At 39.6% G+C, this 24,281-nt stretch overlaps 1 protein-coding gene across 1 annotated transcript in view; it reads right to left on the reverse strand.

The window, feature by feature from the left end:
- The window catches only part of PPP2R3A (protein phosphatase 2 regulatory subunit B''alpha), a 175,862-nt gene extending 154,241 nt beyond the window's left edge, over nucleotides 1–21,621 (reverse strand). The window contains exon 1 of the mRNA XM_052640181.1: nucleotides 19,600–21,621. Coding sequence (XP_052496141.1) covers nucleotides 19,600–21,591 — 1,992 coding nt within the window. The 5' untranslated portion in view covers nucleotides 21,592–21,621. The remainder of the gene's footprint in view (nucleotides 1–19,599) is intronic.
- Between the last annotated feature and the right edge of the window lie 2,660 nt (nucleotides 21,622–24,281).

Genomic DNA, 24,281 nt, shown 5'->3' on the forward strand with positions numbered 1-24,281 from the left:
ATTTAAATCTAGAATGTATCTACATTCAAACTGTTTTACTGCTGACTCAAGTTCCTGGAAATAAGGGAACAAATGTACTAAGTATGATTTATTAAAGAAAGATGTCATGAAACTTCAATTTCCAGCTATGACACTTATTTCCAAAGAAAAGACTTTGGCACTACATTAAAAGATCTGAATACTGGTGTCTGAGTTAAAATGTTTAACATACACATTTTATAGAATACATAGAGTTTATGATGTCCTACTGAGTAACTATCCATAACCCAATCATGTTCAGGTAAATGGGCTTCTACTGTAATATTTTATAATCTGACAATATTTTCCAACAGTGTCTAAACTGTTGAGGGTATGGTCAATTTTAAAGTCACTCAATCATTCAACAAATATTTTTCTGATGCTTTTTATATGCAGTTACTTTGCTGAGTGCTGAGGATACGATGATAAAGAAGTGATCCTTTCTTCATCGCACCTAGCACAATCTCGGTTTGGAGCAAAGGAAAATTAATACTTTCATTTCATTTACTTCTCATAAATCTTTTGAGTTTCAAAGTCAGAACAGTGGTTAAATGCCTGTCCCGCTATCCCTCTTAGGCAAGAAGAAAACATTTCTCCACGTCTTTTGATGGCAAAATAAGCTCTAAGTTTTTATTTATCCAAGTGCTTTCCCAAAAATTCAGAGGGGAGAAAAGGCCAGGTCCCCTAAAGGGAGTTAGGGAAGAAACGGTCTGTGGCAATGAGTTACTGATAGAGAAAGACTTATTTTGAAATTTATTTGTCTTTATCTTATTTACTTGTGTTTCTATGTAAGTATACCTGCTTGGTTCTAGAAAGAATCTCAGAACGTGAGCTGGTTTCAAGAAGTATATGATAACTAGAACACAGCAGCAAAGAACATGGGTTTTAGAGTGACCTCTTCTTTACCAGGAAAAGGTCAAACATAAGGAATTTCACTATTAATTCAAACACAGCCTATAATCTACTCTCTTCTCTATTTTGATCACAGAGAAAAGTATACAACCCTTGAGGCTGGGTGCTGGAAGGGAAAAGCTGTTTCTAGGTGAGAGGTTTCCCTGGAGGGACTAAACAGAATGAGGAAGAATATAAAACTATAGTTTATAAATTCAACTTGAAAAGACGGCAAGTTGGGCAGTTATAATGGAAAGAGTGGACTGTAAGGGTCTTCCCAGTGTCCTGGAATAAACCATGAGATATTCTCTCCTGCCCTCTGCAGCATACATGAAGTCTCTCATAACAAGAGAGCTAGCCAACAGTAGGTGTCTCCTGCACAGCAACCTGCATCTCTTTTTTTGGCCTGCAGATCATTCATGTGCATACACTGCCTGAAGACCCAGGTTGTCCTGTCTGGACCACAGGCCCAACCTGGGTCTTCAGGGCAGCTGTACTGACTAGAGGATGAGAAAGACTGGTGCTCTCTTGTTGTGAGAATGACTGGGATAGATCAGGTGCTACCTCAAGATCCAGCTGCCTCAACTGGGGTTCCTTTCCTATCTTATCATTCTATATATGTTCTCCCAGAGCAAACATGCTTGAGTAAGAAGGATAACCTTTCTCAAAGAGAACAAGTTTGGTGGTGGGTTCTTGAGTTACAGGGTTTTACAGGCTCCCTGGCAGGGGTACACAGAAGAGAGGCTGGTCTCTTTGAAATGACTCTAAAAACTAAAGAATTGTTGTAGGGTAGCCTCCAGTATATCAAATATATCCCATATATGAAGTGAGAAAAGATATTCCTTCATCATGTCCTGTAATGACCTGCAGAACTGAGGAGTGAGTCCAGAAAGAGCTTGCATCCTGAAGGAAGGTGACAGTGGGAGGAGACAGAGGATAAAACTGTATATGACACCAACATATTCTGTTTTTGTAGAATTCACTTTTTGAAGTTTAGTTTGAAACTCAGGATGGATTTTCCAGAGCTTTCCAAATCCTTTCACAACTCTTTGCCCTTCCCCACCAGTTCTATGGGATGTTTTAAGAAAAGAAAAATGGGTTGATTACACAAGATAGAGAAAATTTTGAATACCTGCTGAAGATGTAAATCACTTATTTTGAATTATATAAAACTGCTAAACAGTTAATGTTGTATATGCAACATTTTGTCCTAAAATAAGTCTAGCTTTTATTTTACAAACCAACATGTAAAGTCATACCAGCCTCAAATGAAGATGACTTTGGAGACTGAGAGAACAGCATCCAGCAAGGTCTCAGAGTTAAGACCTGGTTGGAATAAACAATGCAGCAAAGCCATCAACATCTGCGTGAAGCACAGCAAGCCTGGGAATCAGCTCAGCTGTGAGGACCTGTGTTGAGTATCAGAACCAGGTCCAGAAAGCAGCAGAGTCACTCTAAATTCACATCAACAGATTTTGCTCATAAGATGCTACAGGAGAAAAAAAAGTTACATATTAAAGAGGAAGTTCTGCTACATGAAGAGGGTACTTCTGATTTTAAAAAGGAAGCTGGCTGTTTCGAAAAACTTGAAAATGCTTAATCAAAAGCCTTTCTGTCTGCATAAAAACTTATATGTGAATGTTCATAGTAGTGTTATTCACAGTAGCCAAAAAAGTGGAAACACCCAAATGGCCATCAGTTGACTGATGGATAAACAGAATGTGGTATATTCCTACAATGGGACATTATTTAACCATAAAAAGGAATGAAATACTGACACATACTACATGATAAACCTTTAAAGCATTTACTAAGTGAAAGAAGCCAGACACAAAAGACCACATATTGTATGATTCCGTTTACATGAAATGTCCAAACTAGGCAAATTCATAGAGATGGAAAGATTAGTGATTGCCAGGGGCTGGTGGCTGGGGGGATGGGGAGTGACTGCTCATGAGTACAGATTTTTTGTGAAGTGATGAAAATGTTCTGGAATTAGTGCTGATGGTTACATAATCTTGTTGAATATACTAAAAACCTATGAATTATGTACTTTGTGTGGTTATATTTTATTAATGTATAAAGTGATACAATAAACATGACAGGGCATAGTTTTAACTGAGGTTCAGCTGATGTACAATATTATATGTTACAGGTGTACAATGTAGTGATTCTTAATTAGGCACTTTATTTTTTTAACTTTTAATTTTTGTATTGGAGTATAGCCAATTAACAATGCTGTGATAGGTTTTGGGTGGACATCAAAGGGACTCAGCCGTACATATTGAATTAGGCACTTTTAAAAGGGTAAATTTTATACTACTATATCTCAATTTTAAAAAGTCTTTCTCATCTTAGCTCTAACTGGCAAAGGAGTTATTAATAAAAAAAAAAAGGTATAACAACTTGGAATCACAGACTTTGCTTAAAATATCATCATAAAGCTTTAGCAGAGAAAACTGATTATAAGCTAATTATTTAATTACTCTTAATCCTAAATTTTTAGATCCTCATTTATGCTCCAACTTGGTGTCTTTGCATTATTTAATAGCTTGCTCTGTTTTGCCAGTAACATTATTTTACTCTTAAGTAATGGAGTGGGGAATGGAGGCGGGTGGTTGTGTTGATCTATGGCTTCTTTGCTCCTCTAGCCTTATCTTCACTGGTTGCAGAAAAACAGGAGCAGATCTAATAAGCATTTCTGTGTCTTGCTTCAACTGCATCAAAATGATAGGAACACATTCCAGGACCCATAAGAGAAAGAACCCACAAATCTAGTATTTTTACCTCTCAGTGTTCCTAACATTTGGGAGTAGATGTTCTTCTGGGATCTGGGGCAGGGGGAGATAATTAAGAACCTAAAATTATTACATATGATAATTCTTGGATCTCTACAACTTCTGGCTCCTAGAGTACTGCACTTCTTAGTCTGCCTTTCTTCTTCCTCAGTAATTACTCAAGAAGAGACTGCTCATTATAGAACATAAGAAATTCATTTTGGGCTCATAAATATGTCAGACAACTTAAGTTAGAAGGAATAGAGGGTTTCTAATCCACTGACACTGCCATGTTGAATATCAGAGAATGCACAGTGGCAGTACTGTAAAACACCTCGCCCCCCCTAAATACCTTGCCCTGGTGTCTTTGTGGGGGGTGTGCATGTGTATGGTTCCTCAGTAGTTTGGGGTGAATTAAGAGATGTCAAAAGAGAAGGCTACAATTGATGGTCAAGGACCCTAGGGATGATCTTTATGTTGCAAATATAATAGCTGATGGAGCTGTATCTCCTGCATGCCAAAGTGTCTTCTGAATGCCTGGTTTTAAAGAGGGGAGAACTGTGCATGTTTATCAGTTGATGGAATGATCAAAGGGAAAAAACTGATGACTGCGGGGAGAAAGCAGCCGGGGCCTGAGAGTATGTATTTCTATCCAGTTCCCAGGTGATGCTAATGCTGTTAGTTGGGAACTACACTTCTAAAGCCACTGACATAAAAACAGGACCAGAGAATGACTAGCTAAAGAAGGGCAGATGACAAGCTCACTGGAGGAGAAATCAAAGAACTGAGAAGCTCATGGATTGGATGCCTCATCTACTGAAAACTCACGAGAATCTTGGCAAGTAGTATTGGAAAGTGTCAAACAGCCAGGAGCTAAAATCATCAAGGAAGGGACCTGGGGTTGGCAGATGACTACAATCAAGGAAGGGTAGGGCTTCCCTTGTGGCTCAGCTGGTAAAGAATTTGCCTGCAATGCTGGAGACCTGGGTTTGAGCCCTGGGCTGTGAAGGTCCCCTGGAGGAGGGCATGTCAACCCACTCCAGATTCTTGCCTGGAAAATCCCGTGGACAGAGGAGCCTGTTGAGCTACAGTCCATGGGGTCGCAAAGAGTCAGATACGACTGAGCAACTAAGCATGGTGGGTAGTGAGTCTGATGACATTAGCTCAAAGCTGGGGGATGGTAGTTTCAGAGAACTGGGAAAGAGAATACTCTGGAAGTTGCAATGAAACGCAAGAACATTTACTGCTTCCTCCAGATCCAGTGAGATGGGGTGGAGTGGGAAAGAAAAGAGTCACCATTTCACACGGCTATCGTACCCCTGGGCTTCCCAGGTGGTGCTAGTGGTAAAGAACCTGCCTGCCAATGCAGGAGACGTAAGAGATGTAGGAGTTCAGTCCTTGGGTCAGAAAGATCCCCTGGAGGAGGGCATGGCAACCCATTCTAGTATTCTTGCCTGAAGAATCGCATGGACGGAGAAGTCTGGCGGGTTACAGTCCATGAGTCCACAGAGTCAGACACCACGGAAGCAACTTAGCACAGACCCTTAGGGAGAGAAGGGTTTCAGACAGAACAAGAGGGTAAAGGGAATGTTTAGTAAGAGTTTGATGACCTAGGACATTTTGCCAGTGAATGATAAGAGGGCACAGTGAAAGATTTCAGGGCTGGACTCAGAAACACGATATACAAGAGTAGGGTGAGGAGGTGAGTGGTTATGTGAACTCCCAGACTTCTGTGGTGACTGATGTGAACAGGGATGAAGGGCTATTAGATTAGTCCTGATCTTAAGGCAGAGAATATTGAAGCTGTGTGCTGGGTAGGTCCATGGGGGAAGCACGGGCTGACCAGAAGCAATCTGAGTTCTGGGAGCTCCTTTCACTTCTGTTTTGGAGGCTGGGGAGGGCTATACATATCAGGAATACCTGGATATCTGGGTCTCAGTCTTACTTCTACAAAAACATGTGTAATTTAGAGTGCATTTACCCCCCAGTTTTTTGCATACACATAGACATACTAATTACAAAAAGGGATCACATTGGTATATTCGTTTTACAATTTATATCTTTATCTTGACAATTGATGTGAATAATTAGAAAGCATGGAGATGTAACAGGACCTGATCTCAGAAGACATTAAAAGTGGAGGGGAAATACCTATTGAACTCATCCTGCAAATTTACATGTGCCACTGGCCAGATCCCTTTACTTTTATTAATCTCTGTGGTGGTTAAATGAAGTAGAAGGGAGAATAGTTTCTTGCTGTATTGATGAGTGCTTTGATTTCTATTCAAATATTTGCAGCACTGAACCCAAGAAACTGTCAGCACCTAAAGCTGAGGGAGAAGAAACATTTTCCCCCAGTGATATGACTGCTCAATCTTAATGAAGGTATGGATACAAACCTGTAAAGTAAAAGAAGAATGCTTCAGAAGAAGCTTTTAATAAGATTCCAAAAGTGTGTTCTTCTATAATTTCATTTTCATAATTATTCTACATTTAAACATATGAAATTATACAATATAAAATCTAAACTTTGAAAAGACTCATAATATTAGATCATTAACCTAGGAAGGCTCTTGATTCCCCCTGGAATGGTATCTGAGACATATTACTGATCAGGGTCAGAAAGAAACAAAGTAAGTTCTAGTAACGGTACAAATCATACCCACCTTGAGAGATTTCTCTGACCCTCTTGGGCATCCAAAAACAAACAAAAAACAAATGCTACACTGAAGGTAAGTGGCCAGAAAAATTCTTTTCTAAGCTAAATCTGTTGGGATGAAGGTGGGACTTCTAAGATAGGGAAAAGGAATTTTCAGGATTTAAATAAACAGCTCATATGTGGAGGTACTACAATAGGGCTTGAGGGTGAAGTGGTGAATAAGAGAGCGCCCGCTCAAAATGCCTACAGTCTATAATCAAGAGACTTTCATCCTCTGATAAGGTGAAATGATCTATACTCTTAATGGGGTTCTCCCCTCTTGTCAGGGGAGGCGATGGGTTTTCCCCAGAACTCCATAGGTTTTTAGGTGTTACAAGCTAGAGGAATTAAGAGGCTACAGGTCTGGGTGAGGTCTGAGTCTTGCTGAGGCACCAGCCTCAAGTCCTAGAAGGGAACCAGTTGTCAGGTCCTTTTGCATGCATCCTTGAGAAGCCAAGGGCGAGGAAAGAGAGGCCTTTAGGCAAGAGAGCACAGTTTCTACTTGAGAAGCAGGCAAACCAGACAAGCAAAAATCCCTTCATTTGATTATTCATTCACTTATTTATTCATTTAATAAATACTTATTTAATGCTACCATTTGTTAAATAAAGGCCAATGGAGGATAGTGCCAGGCAAAGAAACTTGAGAAGGACACATAAATCTCTCTGCATGTGCTTATTTTAATATTTCATCTTTATTAGGTATAGGTTTGGGAGCTGGGGATTATAATTTTGGAGCCTGAAGTGGTAAAAGATAAGATAAGATATGAATCAGGCTGTCAGATAAGACTGTCTGCTTAAAGTGTGACTTAAAACCTGCAAAAAACAATGGGAACTACCCATCTAACCCTTTACTTTATTAGCATGAGTCCTATCAACTTAGAATTTGAAATAAGATAAGCAGAGCCGCCTGATATTTTCTTTTATACTCTCTAGGAAGGAGAGTTCTGTTAAGCCAACTTGACTTACTCTTAATCATCAAGATTAGACTACCAGAGAGCTTGGGTTTGAAATAATGGATTTATGATCTAGCCATCTAGCCTCCCTTACTGGATTCCCCAAGGACCAAAAACTTCTATTTGTAAGATAGATGGAGAAGATTAACATGGACCACAGCCTTGTCTAACTCAATGAAACTACGAGCCATGCCGTGTAGGGCCACCCAAGACGGATGGGTCATGGTGGAGAGTTCTGACAAAACATGGTCCACTGGAGAAGGGAATGGCAAACCACTTCAGAATTCTTGCCTTGAGGACCCCATGAACAGTATGAAAAGGCAAAAAGATAGGACATTGAAAGATGAATTCTGCAGCTTGGTAGGTGCCCAATAGGCTTCTGGAGAACAGTGGAGAAACAACTCCAGAATGAAGAGACAGAGCCAAAGTAAAAAGAACACCCAGTTGTGGATGTGACTGGCGATGGAAGTAAAGTCCGACGCTGTAAAGAACAATACTGCATAGGAACCTGGAATGTTAGGTCCGTGAATCAAGGTAAATTGGAAGTAGTCAAACATGAGATGGGAAGAGTGAATGTTGACACTCTAGGACCTAATCAGCGAACTAAAACGGACTGCTGCTAAGTCGCTTCAGTCGTATCCGACTCTGTGCGACTCCACAGATGGCAGCCCACCAGGCTCCTCCGTCCCTGAGATTCTCCAGGCAAGAACACTGGAGTGGGTTGCCATTTCCTTCTCCAATGCATGAAAGTGGAAAGTGAAAGTGAAGTCGCTCAGTTGTGTCCGACTTGTAGCGGCCCCATGGACTGCAGCCTTCCAGGCTCCTCTGCCCATGGGGTTTTCCAGGCAAGAGTACTGGAGTGGGTTGCCATTGCCTTCTCCGAAAATGGACTGGAGTGGGTGAATTTAACTCAGATGACCGTTATATCTACTACTGTTGGTAAGAATCCCTTAGATGAAATGAAGCAGCCCTCATAACAACAGAGGAGTCTGGAATGCAATACTTGGATGCAGTCTCAAAAATGAAAGAATGATCTCTGTTCCTTTCCAAGGCAAACCATTCAACATCATGGTAATCCAAGTCCACGCCCCAACGAGTAATGCTGCATAAGCTGAACGGTTCTATGAAGACCTACAAGAACTTCTAGAACTAACATCCAAAAAAAGATGTCATTTTCATTATAGGGGGATGGAATGTAAAAGTAGGAAGTCAAGAGATAGCTGGAGTAACAGGCAAATTTGGCCTTGGGGTACAAAATGAAGCAGGGCAAAGGCTAAGAGTTTGGGCAAGAAAACGCACTGGTTATAGCAGACACCCTCTTCCAACAACACAAGAGAAGACTCTACACATGGACATCAACAGATGGTCAATACCAAAATCAGATTGATTATATTCTTTGCAGCCAAAGATGGAGAAGCTCTGTACAGTCAGCAAAAACAAGACCAGGAGCTGACTGTGGTTCAGATCATGAACTCCTTATTGCCAAATTCAGACTTAAATTGAACAAAGTAGGGAAAACCATTAGACCACTCAGGTATGACCTAAATCAAATCCCTTACAATTATACAGTGAAAGTGACAAATAGATTCAAGGGATTAGATCTGATAGAGTGCCTGAAGAACTATGGATGGAGGTTCGTGACATTGTACAGGAGGCAGTGATCAAGACAATCCTCAACAAAAAGAAATGCCAAAAGGCAAAATGGTTGTCTGAGGAGGCCTTACAAATAGCTGAGAAAAGAAGAGAAGCTGGAGGCAAAGGAGAAAAGGACAGATATAAGCATCTGAATGCAGAGTTCCAAAGAATAGCAAGGAGAGATAAGAAAGCCTTCTTCAGTGATCAATGCAAAGAAATAGAGGAAAACAACAGAATGGGGAAGACTACAGATCTCTTTAAGAAAATTAGAGATACCAAGGGGACATTTCAGGCAAAGATGGACACAATAAAGGACAGAAATGGTATGGACCTAACAGAAGCAGAAGATAATAAGAAGAGGTGGCAAGAATACACGGAAGAACTATATAAAAAAGATCTTCATGACCCAGATAATCACAATGGTGTCATCACTCACCTAGACCCAGACATCCTGGAATGAGAAGCCAAGTGGGCCTTAGAAAGCATCACTATGAACAAAGCTAGTGGAGGTGATAGAATTTCAGTTGAGCTATTCCAAATCCTGCAAGATAATGCTGTGAAAGTGCTGCACTCAATATGCCAGAAAATTTGGAAAGCTCAGCAGTGGTCACTGGACTGGAAAAGGTCAGTTTTCATTCCAATCCCAAAGAAAGGCAATGCCAAAGAATGTTCAAACTACTGCACAATTGCACGCTCATCTCACATGCTAGCAAAGTAATGCTCAAAATTCTCCAAACCAGGCTTCAATAGTATATGAACTGTGAACTTCCAGATATTCAAGCTGGATTTAGAGAAGGCAGAGGAACCAGAGATCAAATTGCCAACATCCACTGGATCATCAAAAAAGCAATCTACTTCTGCTTTATGGACTATGTCAAAGCCTTTGACTGTGTGGATCACAATAAACTGTGGAAAATTCTTCAACAGATGGAATACCAGACAACTTGACCTGCCTCTTGAGTAACCTGTATGCAGGTCAAGAAGCAACAGTTAGAACTGGACATGCAACAACAGACTGGTTCCAAATCGGGAAAGGAATATGTCATGGCTGTATACTGTCACCCTGCTTATTTAACTTATATGCAGAGAATGTCATGCAAAATGGCGGGCTGGAAGAAGCACAAGCTGGAATCAAGATTGCTGGGAGAAATATCAATAACCTCAGATATACACCAATGACACCACCCTTTGGCCGAAAGTGAAGAAAAACTAAAGAGCCTCTTGATGAAAGTGAAAGAGGAGAGTGAAAAAGTTGGCTTAAAACTCATCATTCAGAAAACCAAGATCATGGCATCCAGTCCCATCACTTCATGGCAAATAGATGGGGAAACAGTGGAAACAGTGAGAGATTTTATATTTTGGGGTTCCAAAATCACTGCAGATGGCGACTGCAGCCATGAAATTAAAAGACGCTTGCTCCTGGGAAGAAAAGCTATGACCAACCTAGACAGCATAATAAAAAAACCAGAGATATTACTTTGCTGACAAAGGTCCATCTAATCAAAGCTATGGTTTTACCAGTAGTCATGTATGAATGTGAGAGTTCGACTATAAAGAAAGTTGAGTGCCGAAGAACTGATTTGAACTGTGGTGTTGGAGAAGACTCTTGAGAGTCCCTTGGACTGCAAGGAGATCCAACCAGTCCATTCTGAAGGAGATCAGCCCTGGGATTTCTTTGGAAGGAATGATGCTAAATCTGAAACTCCAGCACTTTGGCCACCTCATGCAAAGAGCTGACTCATTGGAAAAGTCTCTGATGCTGGGAGAGATTGGGGGCAGGAGGAGAAGGGGACGACAGATGATGAGATGGCTGGATGGCATCACTGACTCGATGGACGTGAGTCTGAGTGAACTCCGGGAGTTGGTGATGGACAGGGAGGCCTGGAGTGCTGTGATTCATGGGTTTGCAAAGAGTCGGACATGACTGAGCAACTGAACTGAACTGGAGAAGATTAAGAAGATTTTTACATCTTAGAACAGAATGGAAATGGTCCAAGCCAATGAGATAAATAAACCTCTAACCTTAGTACCATTAACACTATAATAACATTTAGGACTTTAAGTAAATTCACTGAATGAGATAAGGGTTCAGTTCAGTTCAGTTGCTCAGTCGTGTCCAACTCTTTGCGACCCCATGAATCGCAGCACGCCAGACCTCCCTGTCCATCACGTATGCATATCCAAATGCTATTTCCTCCAGAGAAACTTCCCTGAATTGGACAAGCTGGGATCTCTCTCTCTCCATCCTCTGAACTCCTGTAGCATTTCATCTCTCTCTCATGGAATCCATTCTTTTCACTCTGCATCACAGTAAATAGCTCATCTCTTCTACTAGACTGTGGGCTCCAAAAAGGCATATGATGTCTGATTCATCTTAATCCCCAATTGTGTGCTCTACACAGTACATGCGTAAGCTATTTAGAAACTATCCTTTTAAAATCATTTTGGCAACCTCCATTTACATAATAATGTATTAACTATGCTGAAATAAACTTCCAGGCTCATGACTGAGCCATTCCTGCCCGGAGCTCCTGCCAAATTACCAAACCATAATTTGGATAACTTACATGTCCCTGTATATGGTCCACTTGACCAAAAATGTAGTATATTCAGTCAGCTAATCCCCAAGTGCCAAGTGAATTCTGGGCCTTCTCACCCCAAACAAGCTTGACTATGGGGTGCCAGCCATTCATATACTTTCTTCTTTAATAATTTTTTAACAATTATAAAAGTGATCTTTATCCAATTTTTGAAACAGGTCCTGCTAAAGTTCAAAGCAAGACAGTTCCAGGAAAACATCTATTTCTGCTTTATTGACTATGCCAAAGCCTTTGACTGTGTGGATCACAATAAACTGTGGAAAATTCTGAGAGAGATGGGAATCCCAGACCACCTGACCTGCCTCTTGAAAAATCTGTATGCAGGTCAAGGAGCAACAGTTAGAACTGGACATGGAACAACAGACTGGTTCCAAATAGGAAAAGGAGTATGTCAAGGCTGTATATTGTCACCCTGCTTGTTTAACTTATATGCAGAGTACATCATGGGAAATGCTGGGCTAGATGAAGCACAAGCTGGAATCAAGATTGTCAGGAGAAATATCAATAATCTCAAGATACACATATGACACCACCCTTATGGCAGAAAGTGAAGAGGAACTAAAAAGCCTCGTCTTGATGAAAGTGAAAGAGGAGAGTGAAAAAGTTGGCTTAAAGCTCAACATTCAGAAAACGAAGATCATGGCATCCAGTCCCATCACTTCATGGGAAATAGATGGGGAAACAGTAGAAACAGTGTCAGACTTTATTTTTCTGGGCTCCAAAATCACTGCAGATGGTGACTGCAGCCATGAAATTAAAAGACGCTTACTCCTTGGAAGAAAAGTTATGACCATCCTAGATAGCATATTAAAAAGTAGAGACATTGCTTTGCTGACTAAAGGTCCGTCTAGTCAATGCTATGGTTTTTCCAGTAGTCATGTATGAATGTGAGAGTTCGACTATAAAGAAAGTTGAGTGCCGAAGAATTGATGCGTTTGAACTGTGGTGTTGGAGAAGACTCTTGAGAGTCCCTTGGACTGCAAGGAGATCCAACCAGTCCATTCTGAAGGAGATCAGCCCTGGGATTTCTTTGGAAGGAATGATGCTAAATTTGAAACTCCAGTACTTTGGCCACCTCATGCAAAGAGTTGACTCATTGGAAAAGTCTCTGATGCTGGGAGGGATTGGGGGCAGGAGGAGAAGGGGATGACAGAGGATGAGATGGCTGGATGGCATCACTGACTCGATGGACGTGAGTCTGAGTGAACTCCGGGATTTGGTGATGGACAGGGAGGCCTCGTGTGCTGTGATTCATGGGGTTGCAAAGAGTCGGACATGACTGAGTGACTGAAATGAACGGAAAGTTCACATCTGGCAATATTCTGACAACAGTTTTAATAGTTTTTTAGAAAATTAGAGTTTTAATTTGAACTTTCTAATAAATTAGACACCTTTCCCCCTCAGTTAGCAGAGAAGGGAATGGCAACCCACTCCAGTACTCTCGCCTGGAAAATCCCATGGATGGAGGAGCCTGGTATGCTGTAGTCCATGGGGTCGCACAAAGTCGGACACAACTGAAGCGACTTAGCAGCAGCAGCAGCCCTCTCAGTTAGTGAAATTTGTAAGGTATCACTAGACTTAAGCATTACAGTATAGCTTAAAAAAAAACTTCGTTTTTGTTTACCTTAAAATTTTCCTCCCTCATTGACAAGTCCTTCCCCCCTGCCCTCTACTCTTTCAATGGAGGCAAGCAATAATGGAAACTTTTCCCAGGCTTTGTTTTCACTAAAATTAAGTAAAAAATAATTTTCAGGGGACGCTAGGGTTTATTATTTTAACCTGTGAATAACAGCTAACAGGTTATTGTCCCATAAAGCTAAAAACAGACCAAAAATGACTGTAATATCATTTGCTAAAGGTAATAAAATGTAGAATTAAAACATCATTTATTATGTGAACTTCCAAAGCAGTATATTTTTCTAAGTGTTTTTTTAAAACACTTTATGTCCATGTCACCCTCATGGACATGTAATTCACTCATTTGTTATTATGAAACCCTCTGAAACCTCAGCCACACCCCCTTTCTCTCCTCCACAATCTGTTCTTATTTTTTTTTTTAAACTGAAGTATAGTTGATTTACAATATTAGTTTTAGGTGTACATTATAGTGGTTTGATATTCTTATAGATTTTACTCCATTCAATTATTATAAAATATTGACTGCATTCCCTATGCTGTACAATATATTTTGTAGTTATTTTCCACCTAGTAGTTTGTATCACTTAATGCCCTTCCCTATCCTGCCCTATGTCCCACCCCTCAACCTACTAGTAACCAATAGTTTATCTACTATATCTGTGAGTCTGTTTCTGTTTTGTTATATTCATTTGCTTTAATTTTTAAGATTCTATACATAAGTGAAAACATACCATTCTCTTTGTTCAACTCATTTCAGGCCTATTTGAGTAATGTCTGTTATTCCATGACCTACAGGATTGTTTCCTGTCACCTGCTGACCAATTATATAGAACTTGACACAGCGAGAAAGTTCATGAGCAAAGAAAGGAAAAAAGAGCAGAGAATAAGACATGGGATGAAAAGGAATCTGTTTTAAGTGGAAAAGTCAGAGATAGGGAATGACTGGAGAGGAAAAGGGAGAAAGCTATGTAGATAAGAATCCATGATGAAGAATTCTGAAACTCTGGGCTTATTTTTCTATTTCTATTTGACTATCTGATTACCACATTGGTAGTTTTTGCTACTGATGTCTTTAAAAAAATATCACACTGAACCTTATCAAAAGTCTGTTTTACTGATCTACACAAAATAATATCTAGACCAGGAAATTAGCTAACTTTTTCTATAAATGGCCAGACAGTAAGTATATTAAGCTTTAAGGTCTCTGTTACAACTACTCAACTTAGTAGACAGGGCACAAGAGCAGTCACAGTCCATAGGAAATGAAGGACTGTAGCTGTGCTACAATAAAACTATTTACAAACACAGGTGTCAGGTCAGATTTGGCCCATGGACCACAGGTTTCTGACCCCTGATTTAAAAGCTGTTTAAAGCTGATTTGTGTCTTTAATTGGAGGATAATTGCTTTACAGTGTTGTGTTGGTTTCTACCATACAGCAGTGTGAATCAGCCATAAATACACATATATACCCTCCCTCTTGAAACTGCCTCCCACCCACCGCCCCCAGGTTGTCACACGGCAACAGGGCTGAGCTCCCTGTGCTACATAGCAACTTCCCACTAGTTACCTATTTTACATATGGTAACATACATGTTTCAATGCTACTGTCTGAATTCATCCCACCCTCTCCTTACCCCACTTTGTCTCAAAGCCTGGTCTCCATGTCTTCATCTCTATTCCAGCCCTGCAAATAGTTTCATCAGTACCATTTTTCTAGATTCCATATATATGTACTGCTGCTGCTGCTGCTGCTGCTAAGTCGCTTCAGTCGTGTCCGACTCTGTGTGACCCCATGGATGGCAGCCTACCAGGCTCCCTGGTCCCTGGAATTCTCCAGGCAAGAACACTGGAGTGGGTTGCCATTTCCTTCTCCAATGCATGAAAGTGAAAAGTGAAAGTGAAGTCGCTCAGTTGTGTCCGACTCTTAGCAACCCCATGGACTGCAGCCTACCAGGCTCCTCCGTCCATGGGATTTTCCAGGCAAGAGTACTGGACTGGGGTGCCATTGCTTTCTCCGATATATATGTGCTAATATATGATATTTGCTTTTCTCTTTCTGATTTACTTCACTGTGTATAATAGGCTCTAGGTTCATCCACCTCAGTTCAGCTGACTCAAATCCATTCCTTTGTATGGCTGAGTAATATTCCATTAGATAGGTACCACAACTTCTTTATCTGTTCATCTTACCCCTGATTTAGACTGATATCATCTGTACTAATCTCTCAACATCCTTCTAGTATTTTTTATTTGATTCCTTCTCCCAATACAGATTTGAAATATATTTCTGGAAAATAAATACTATTCCTCTTCAGAAATTATTTTGAAATACATATTAAAATATTAATGATATATAATATTGTCAAGTAGATCTTTTTCAGTGATAATCATCAATGTCAAATAAAAGCAATTCCTATGTGTCCCTTACATAAGTCTTTTAACTGAAATGTTTTGAACTGGAAAATTTTTGACTGTTCAAAATATTTAAAAAAATAAAAGACAATTTAAAATTTATTATTCTTTAAGAAATTATTCTTAAAAACTATACTGTGGGAGTCCTGTGCTTTAAGATCTTTGTTAGCTAGCCACTCCCTTAGAATGATCTTTTTTTAAAAAAAAAAATTGAAGTATAGTTGCTGTATAATATGTTACAGGTATATGATACAGTGATCCACAATTTTTAAAGGTTATGCTCCATTTATAGTTATTATAAACTACTGGCTATATTCCCTGTGTTGCATAATATGTCCTTGTAGCTTACTTTATACCTAGTAGTTTATACCTCTTACTCCCCTAAGCCTATATTGGACCCCATCCACTCCCTGTCCCCACTGGCAACCACTAGTTTGTTCTCTATATCTGTGGGTCTGCTGCTTTTTTGTGAAAGAAACACTTTAGCATAGCATACAAGGTCATTCGTAAGTTGGCCCCAACCTACCTCTCTGATTTTATTTGCTTTTGAACTGTGGTGTTGGAGAAGACTCTTGAGAGTCCCTTGGACTGCAAGGAGATCCAACCAGTCCATCCTAAAGGAAGTCAGTCCTGAATATTCATTGGAAGGACTGATGCTGAAGCTGAGACTCCGATACTTTGGTCATCTGATGTGAAGGACTGGCTGATTGGAAAAGACCCTGATGCTGAGAAAGATTGAAGGTGGGAGGAGAAGGGGACAACAGAGGATGAGATGGTTGGATGACATCACTGACTTGATGGACATGAGCTTGAGTAAGCTCCGGGAGTTGCAGTGATGGACAGGGAAGTGGGGCGTGCTTCAGTCCATGGGGTTGCAAAGAGTCGGACATTACTGAGTGACTGAACTGAACTGAACTTTCTGTTCATTCTCTGTATACAAGAATAAAAACATGACCAGGAGATAAAAACACTGACATTTCAGGAAATGGTTACTTCTGGAAGAGGAGAGAATACTGGGGAGGGGAACCCTTGGGATTTCAACTATATCTGAGGTGACTTTTTTTAAAAAGGTGATATTAATGAAAATATTAAATAAAGATCTGAAGCAAAGCTACAGCAAAGCATTAAGATTTGCTAAAGCAAAGTGGTGAGTAATAAAAAAGCTTTTTCTGTCATTCATAATACTTTCTATTTGTTTACGACAGGGGTTGACAAACTACAATTTGGCCCACTGCCCATTTTTTAAGACTTGGAGCTAAGAATAGTTTTACATTATTGAAAGGCTGTTTAAAAGAGAAAAAACAAGACTATATGACAGAAACTTGTGACCTGCAAAGACTATAATATTAACTACTTGGCCCTGTATAGAAAACATTTATTTGCCAACTTCTGAATTTAAATATTTCATAAAAAGAAAAGATTTAAAAAATGAAGAGGTAAGGAGGCAACTGAGTCAAGGAAGGACAGTTTTGTTTTCTTACCTTAAGTATCTTCCTGAGACATTTTATATGCTTGTTTCTTTAAATTAGCTTTTCATGAATTATTTTTTCAACTTTTATGAAGAAGTCATCTTATCAAAGTAATAAGAATTGTAACTATGTACGGCAGTAGATGGCAACAAGACTTAACTGGGATTATTTCAGTGTATGCAAATATCAGGTTGTTGTATACCTGCAACTAATATGTCAATTATACCTCAATTAAAAAAAAATGATGTACCTCTATGGGAAAAAAGAAATCTCATCAAATTTTATTCTATGAGGTTGGAACTCACAGAAAATGAGCTCTATGAGGAACTCATTTAAAAGACCTATGGGAGAATCATTTAATATGATTTTGATTTCAGTCAGTCCATACTTCTCAAAAAACTGGGGGGCTCATTTAGAGCCCAGTGTGTCATTTTTAGGCAGCTGTACTTAGACTGGTGGCCCACTTATGAGCTGTCAGCCAGGCACACAGGAGAGATGCTGCACGGGATCTACTCTTGGCTTCAGGTTCACGTTTTCTGCTTTCTGCAGTCTACCTCTTCTAGAAGAATCTGTTTCCCCCCCACCACCTGACAGATGATAATGGGGCAAGAAGGCTGAACAAATTTCAAAACACTATATTACAATAAGAGTTTCTGGCCATAGCAGTTGTGAAACATTGGAATATGGCATTAGAGAAGGTAGACTTTTCTTTTTAATGGGGAAAACAGATAACACATTTAAATATTATGGTACACTGCAGATCACAAGAACTGTTAGATCTCATGTTATTATAAAATAATAAGCACATCAGTCTTGCCTATGTACATGAAAGGATTTAAAAAATTTTTTCTAATTAGCTGACATAGTTTCTCCCCTTCAGCACTGACCCATGTTAATGAAAGAGTATTACCATCTGTGAATCAATGAATGAAGAGACTCAGAGAGATTTCACATTAATGCTCAGTGGACAACTGAGGATCTTTTAGACCTAAATTACTTAATACTTTAAATATGTACTGTTTTAAACTTTAGCGTCACTGGTAACTAAAAATGTGAACAGGAAAACAACAGCCACAAAAAAATATGAGGTAAAAATTATTCATCTGATGATAATATGCATTTTTTTCCTGTTCTAATGAAAATATTAATGTGAAAATAATAACTTGTTTTTTAACTGGGCCATATATATGCCATCTCTAATATCCATTTAAAAAATTTATTATATTAAAGATATACAAAATGGCATGACAAAATACTGGTGATTCATTTCCAGATTAAATATTACTGAGGCCTTGTGCATTCTTCCTCAGTTCTATCTCTCTTCCTTCTTCCATGGATTAATCACTGTTCTGAACACTGTACCTGATGTATCCATGTATTTATTCATACTTTTCATACAATACAAATACCTCTATTCCTATCATTATTTTACAACTAGTTTTGTTGACTTTGCTTCATGTCTGAATTCATACATGTTGACACATATAGTGTATTCACATGGTAGAGACAGAGCTCACCAAATATTCTATGTGCTCCCATATGATTCTTAGACTTCAGGTTGGAATCACTGGGCTGTGAGCAGACGGGAATTGTGTCAAGAGTGGGACAAGGTGGCTAAAAGCTCCATTTCTTTCTTAGCCTTCTTTAGTGAACTCCTAAGCCACATCTTCCAGATGGGGCAATGGGGCAGCTGTAGGAACATGGAACATCCATCAGTCTGGGTCCCTGCGCGAGGTCGAGCAGAGCCTCTTACCAACTGCGTTGGACATGTAAAACGAATAAGAATCCTATTGGGCTAAGACACATATACATACCTACAAATGGGCAGATAACTTCCTTTCTGGGATTATTCAAAAGTAATGCTATCAGTAGCAGGGAATATTCAAAAGCTTTCTGAAAATACTTCTACCTTGTAACTCTAGACTGACATTCATTCTCACTTGCATGATGAAGGATATTTCATATACTCTAATCTTTACCTTCTTTGAAGATCTATTGCACTAACAAAACTTTCAGAGATGTGCTTATAGGTTCACATACTTTTTTCTGGTATGTTAGTTTTGTTTCCCCAGCTAGATTTTAAGTTCTACACAGGCTTGTAGTCCACAAAAGCATGCAGTGAAGAGTGGCTTACTGGTTGAGGATTGTGAAACTAATATTAAATAACTGTGTAAGGCACCTTGCTTGTGCTTCACCTGACTTATCTTGATCATTATTACTCCCATTATACAGATGAGGATATTAAGACCAAGTAAGTTTCCTTTGGTCACAGAGCTAGGAAGAAGATAAAGGGTGTCGGGAAGGAAATTGAAAGTAATCTGCTTAACTCTATAGAGACTTTGCTTTTTAGCTTTTTCCACCGAACTTAGTGAGACCATGCCTAGTGTAGAGTAGGAGCTTTAGTGGAACATAAAATGACTGACAAAATTGTTTTGTTTCTGAATTTTGCAAACATTAGTACATTTCTTTGGAGACTTCTTGGGACTGAACATTGTTAGGTCTTACCTTGATCACCTCTGGGGTCTGCTGAATCAAAACCACTGAGGTAGTGTCTTTGACTTTATCACCAACAGGACTTCTGCAGACTGACAAATTGGCCTGGGAGGAAGTTGTCAAGGTTTCTTGTAGAATCTGCATCATCTCTTTTTCTTGTGATAGGCTCCCTCTGCCTGATTTGCATTCAACCAATTCTTGAGCAAAATCTTCAATGCTTTCTAGAATCCGCAGTAAGAGGGCTCGATCCTCTTCCTCTATTTTGTGTCCATTGGTTTCAATAATCCTTGTTAGACAGGAAGGTGACACTTTTTCTGTGGGTGAGGAGACTTTAGATTTAGGCTCAAGACCTGGCAGCTGACCAATCAACTGACTCTGACTATTTAGAGAGTCAGAGCTTTTACCTTTAGCAAGTGGCTCTCTTAGAGAGGTCTCCATCTTCTGGGAGAAAGATTCCAAGTCCATTAACAATTTATCTATCTCTTCCTGGCTGTTAGAATTCATAAAATCTCTGTGGTTTTCCTCTTCACCTTCAGGAACTTTAGATTTAAGATCTTCTTCAGGATGACTAACAACTGATTTCTCAAATATCTTACCAATTTCATTTTGCATTGAGGCAGGACATTTTTTAAGATGAGTACCATGGTCTGATAATTCTGCTCTATCTTCATTTACCTTTATCAACTCTGGAGAGGGTCCATTTTCTGTCTTCTGTTCTTGATATAATGCTTTCTTTCCATCTGACTCTTCTTCAATATATAGGCTTTCTATGAGATTACCAGACGAAACATTTTCTAAAGGATTTACAGTTAGTGACTGTGATTGAAGCTGAACATCTTTTAGAGTTCTGGGATCACTTTTCTCTAAATTATATAAGGAATTTGTGGAGTTATTTGGAATGGGTTTTATAGTGTCTGTTTTTCTAGAACTGTGCTGGTCATCTTGCAATTCTATAGTTTGAAACTGTCCAGAGTCAAGGGCTGAGAGCTGGACAACATCTTCATACTTAGGGGGCTGTTCGGTGCCAAACACTGGGGAAAAGGGAGTCAGTTGTAAACTAGGCATATTACTGACCAGTTCTGTTAAATCTATAGCCTCATTATTCCCAGACTGCATGAATTCAAATGGTAGCTTTTTCAGGTAGGATGCTAACCTGGTCATTACATTCATGTAGACAGTTTCAGAGCTAGAAACTGCATCATTACCGTTTCCTTCATTGATGCTACTCCCTGTCTTTTTCTTTATACACTGTTTTATGATGTCTGTGCATTTTTTCAAATCCTCGGAGCATTTTAGCAAGATGTCTAAGCACATCTTTATGTCTGTACCAGAAGAAAAATGATCTATTTTATGTTTTTCTAAAATCTGAGTAACCAGGTCTTCTTCAGAGAAGTTGTGAAGAAACACTGAAGTCAGGTTTGTATCGAGTGAGTTTCTATGGGACAAAGATTTTTCCTCAACTGAGGAACTCCGGAGTAAACCAAAGGATGGAGAGTTCCCATCATGGTTATAATGGCCACAGAGCAAGTCAAAATCAACTGACCTCCTGTTGAATGAGTCAGATTTAACTTTCCTTCCCTTTTTATAAGCGGCGTGGTTGGAGTTTTTGAGTTTTTCAAGGGAAAATTCTTTTATTTTCCCACTGGCAAAACTGATTGCTTCTCCTGCAATGTCCTTTAAATTACAGGTACTCTGAAATGTAGATCCTTTCCTGACCTTGGGTATGCCCGTGAGGGCTTGATGGGGATAGTCACCTTCAGCTGAGGAAAACCCATTTTCATGGGGTAAAAACAGAGAGTCCAGATCTGTATCTTTGAACTGAGACACAGGGATGTGTAAGAGGTCTGCACAAACACTATGATGTATCACAATGCAGTCAACTCCATGTGTGAAGGTGTGGCAGGTTCCAGTGCAATAATGTATCGCTTGCTCAAAACGCCGGTCTATCACCACACTGCTGTAGTGGTTCACAGTACTAACCACAAGTCTGTAAGTTGCTGCCATAATATCAAATCCACTGGGTGGTAGGATGTAGAATTTTCCAGAACTTGTTTCAAGTAAATTCTCCTAAATGACACTCAGCTAAAAATATATTTGACTGACAACGTTCAGTGGTTTCTTACAAAATAATGACCTTTCCCGCAAATGGAAATCATCAAAATTTGAGGTTTGGTAACTGTTAGATACAGTAGCTGTTGCACATGCGTGCTTGTATCAGCAAGTCTAATAATTTAATAATTGTCCTTTCTAGTTTCATTTAGTAATATCATAATACTATAGGATTATTTTTAGGAATAAATTTTAAGAAGAATAAAGAATATTCTCTTTTAGTTCTTCAGCAGTTCTATGATGCAGATATTTATGGTCATAAATGTACTGTCATAAATCTCAGTTGGTAGTATAGAAGTACTGTGATAACTGAGTCCTTCAAAGGCTTAAATGATCCATTTTTTTTGTGAATGACAGGAAAACCTATAATGAAAAAAGAAAATGATTTAAAGGAAATACAATCTCTTAATACTGACAGAATCTTTCATTTCCTCTTCTTTTGTATCCCACACGCAGTTAAGTATCTTTTTCTTTGCCACATCACTGGTGGCTTACCTTTGATTCAAGCCTTTGTTTCATTACACCCTACACTCCTTATTATCTAAAGTAGTATTACCAGCTTTCCTGGCGACTCGGTGATAAAGAATCCGCTTGCTAATGCAGGAGATGCAGGTTTGATTCCTGAGTGAGGCAGATCCCCTGGAGGAGGAAATGGCAACCCACACCAGAATTCTTACCTGGAAAATCCCAAGAACAGAGGAGCCTGGTGGGCTACAGTCCATGGGGTCGCAAAACAGTCAGATATGACTTAGTAACTTAACAACAGTAACAGTATTACCTCAACTCTGCCTTGTTACAACTGCCTCTCAGTTGGCATTTCTAATCCCAACCTCCTTGCTTCCTAACATGACACTGACTAGCTTGGATATAGAGAGCTTTCTCACCTCTTTCAGATCAAGAATTCACACTACCGATCCCTAACATGCATCACGGCAGGCCTAGCTTCTTCGACTCATTTTTCAACAACTATTCCCATCCACACATAACCTTATTTTCTGCTACTGTCCTGCATCAACAGGACAGGGTGATGTTGCTTCCATCAACCTAGGTTTCTTAAAGATGGCTGACACACAGTGCTTGCTCTTGATTGTACAACTTCCTTGACACTTGGAAATTATTCCCTTACCTTCAACTCTTTTCTTACTCTTTCTGCGAGAGAAAAACAACCTTTATTACTGATCTTGACCTCATCCTCTCAGACTCTGCCACATGCAGATCTCCCTCTCTTGTCAGCAATGGATAGAATTTAATCATTCTCTTATTTTTTTTTTTAAGGGCACTTAAATCATGTTGGAAGTTGCTGTCCAAAAAGGTTCAATCCAGTGCTGCCCAGTAGTCCTATCCATTATTGAAAGGGGGAGGTTACTGAATTCTCTAACTATTATTGTTGAGCTTTCTATTTCTCCTTTGTTTTGCTTTCTGTATTTTGATATTCTATTGTTAGATATGCATGTTTCTAACTGTTATATCTGCCAGATGGAGGGACACAAACTATTATAAACTATATAACTGACTCACTTTGCTGTATAGCAGAAACTAACACAGCACTATAAACCAATTATCCTCTAATAAAAATATAATTTAAAATAATAAAAAGAGAAAAAACATTAAAAAGCAAAACAAAATAAAAAGGTTCAGTCAATGTTTTGACTTAATCAATAAATACTGAGTGCTTCCTGTGTGACAGGCACCTGCCAAGTGCTAGAGATAGAGCAGTGAATAAAGGCCCTGTCCTGAATGAACTGACAATCTAGCTGGAAGAAGAAAACAACATGTAAGTAAACCTGACTTTGATGGTGATATGTGCAATAGAGAAAGATGAAGCACAGCAAGGGTTTAGAAAGAATGAGAAGGTGCTGTGTTACAAAGGGCAGTCAGGGAAGACCTCGCTGAAATCTGAATGGAGATCTGAAAGAAGAGAGGGAGCAGGTTGAGGAGGTATTTGGGGTTAACTCATCTTGGGCAGAATAACCAAAAGTAAAAAGGCTCTGTGGTATGAGCATGCCTGACTTACTAAAAGAATGACAAAGAGGCTAACGTGGCTGGAGTAGGGAAAGCAAGGTGGTAGGCGGTGTGGGAGAAGAGGCCAGAAAGGAAAGGTGGGAGTCTAAATCTCGCAGAGCCTGTAGACTGTTATGGTGAATTTGGCTTCACTGCGAGTGAGCCGGGAAACAACTGACGTCTCCTGAGCAGAGGAAAGACATGATCAGACTTACATTTTTAAGTTGGTAATTTTGGCTTCTGTGTTCAGAGGAGACTGCAGAGGAGCAAGACAGGAAATAAGGAAACAAGGCAGAAGCTACATCAGTAAATGAGGTAAGAAGGCCGGGGGGCCTGAGCCAGGAGAGGCAGAGTGAAAGTGAAAGTCACTCAGTCGTGTCTGACTCTTTGCAATCCCATGGCCTACACAGTCCATGGACTTCTCCAGGACAGAATACTGGAGTGGGCAGCCTTCCCCTTCTCCAGGGGATCTTAAACGCTGAATATATTTAAAAGGTAGAGCCAATACGACCTGTCAAATGATAAGAGCGTTCAACACTACTGCATCAAGAAAGGTGGACTAAGACAATGATAGGTGGGAGACG

This window comes from Budorcas taxicolor, chromosome 1 (genome assembly GCF_023091745.1).
Source record: "Budorcas taxicolor isolate Tak-1 chromosome 1, Takin1.1, whole genome shotgun sequence".
Lineage (NCBI taxonomy): Eukaryota > Metazoa > Chordata > Mammalia > Artiodactyla > Bovidae > Budorcas > Budorcas taxicolor.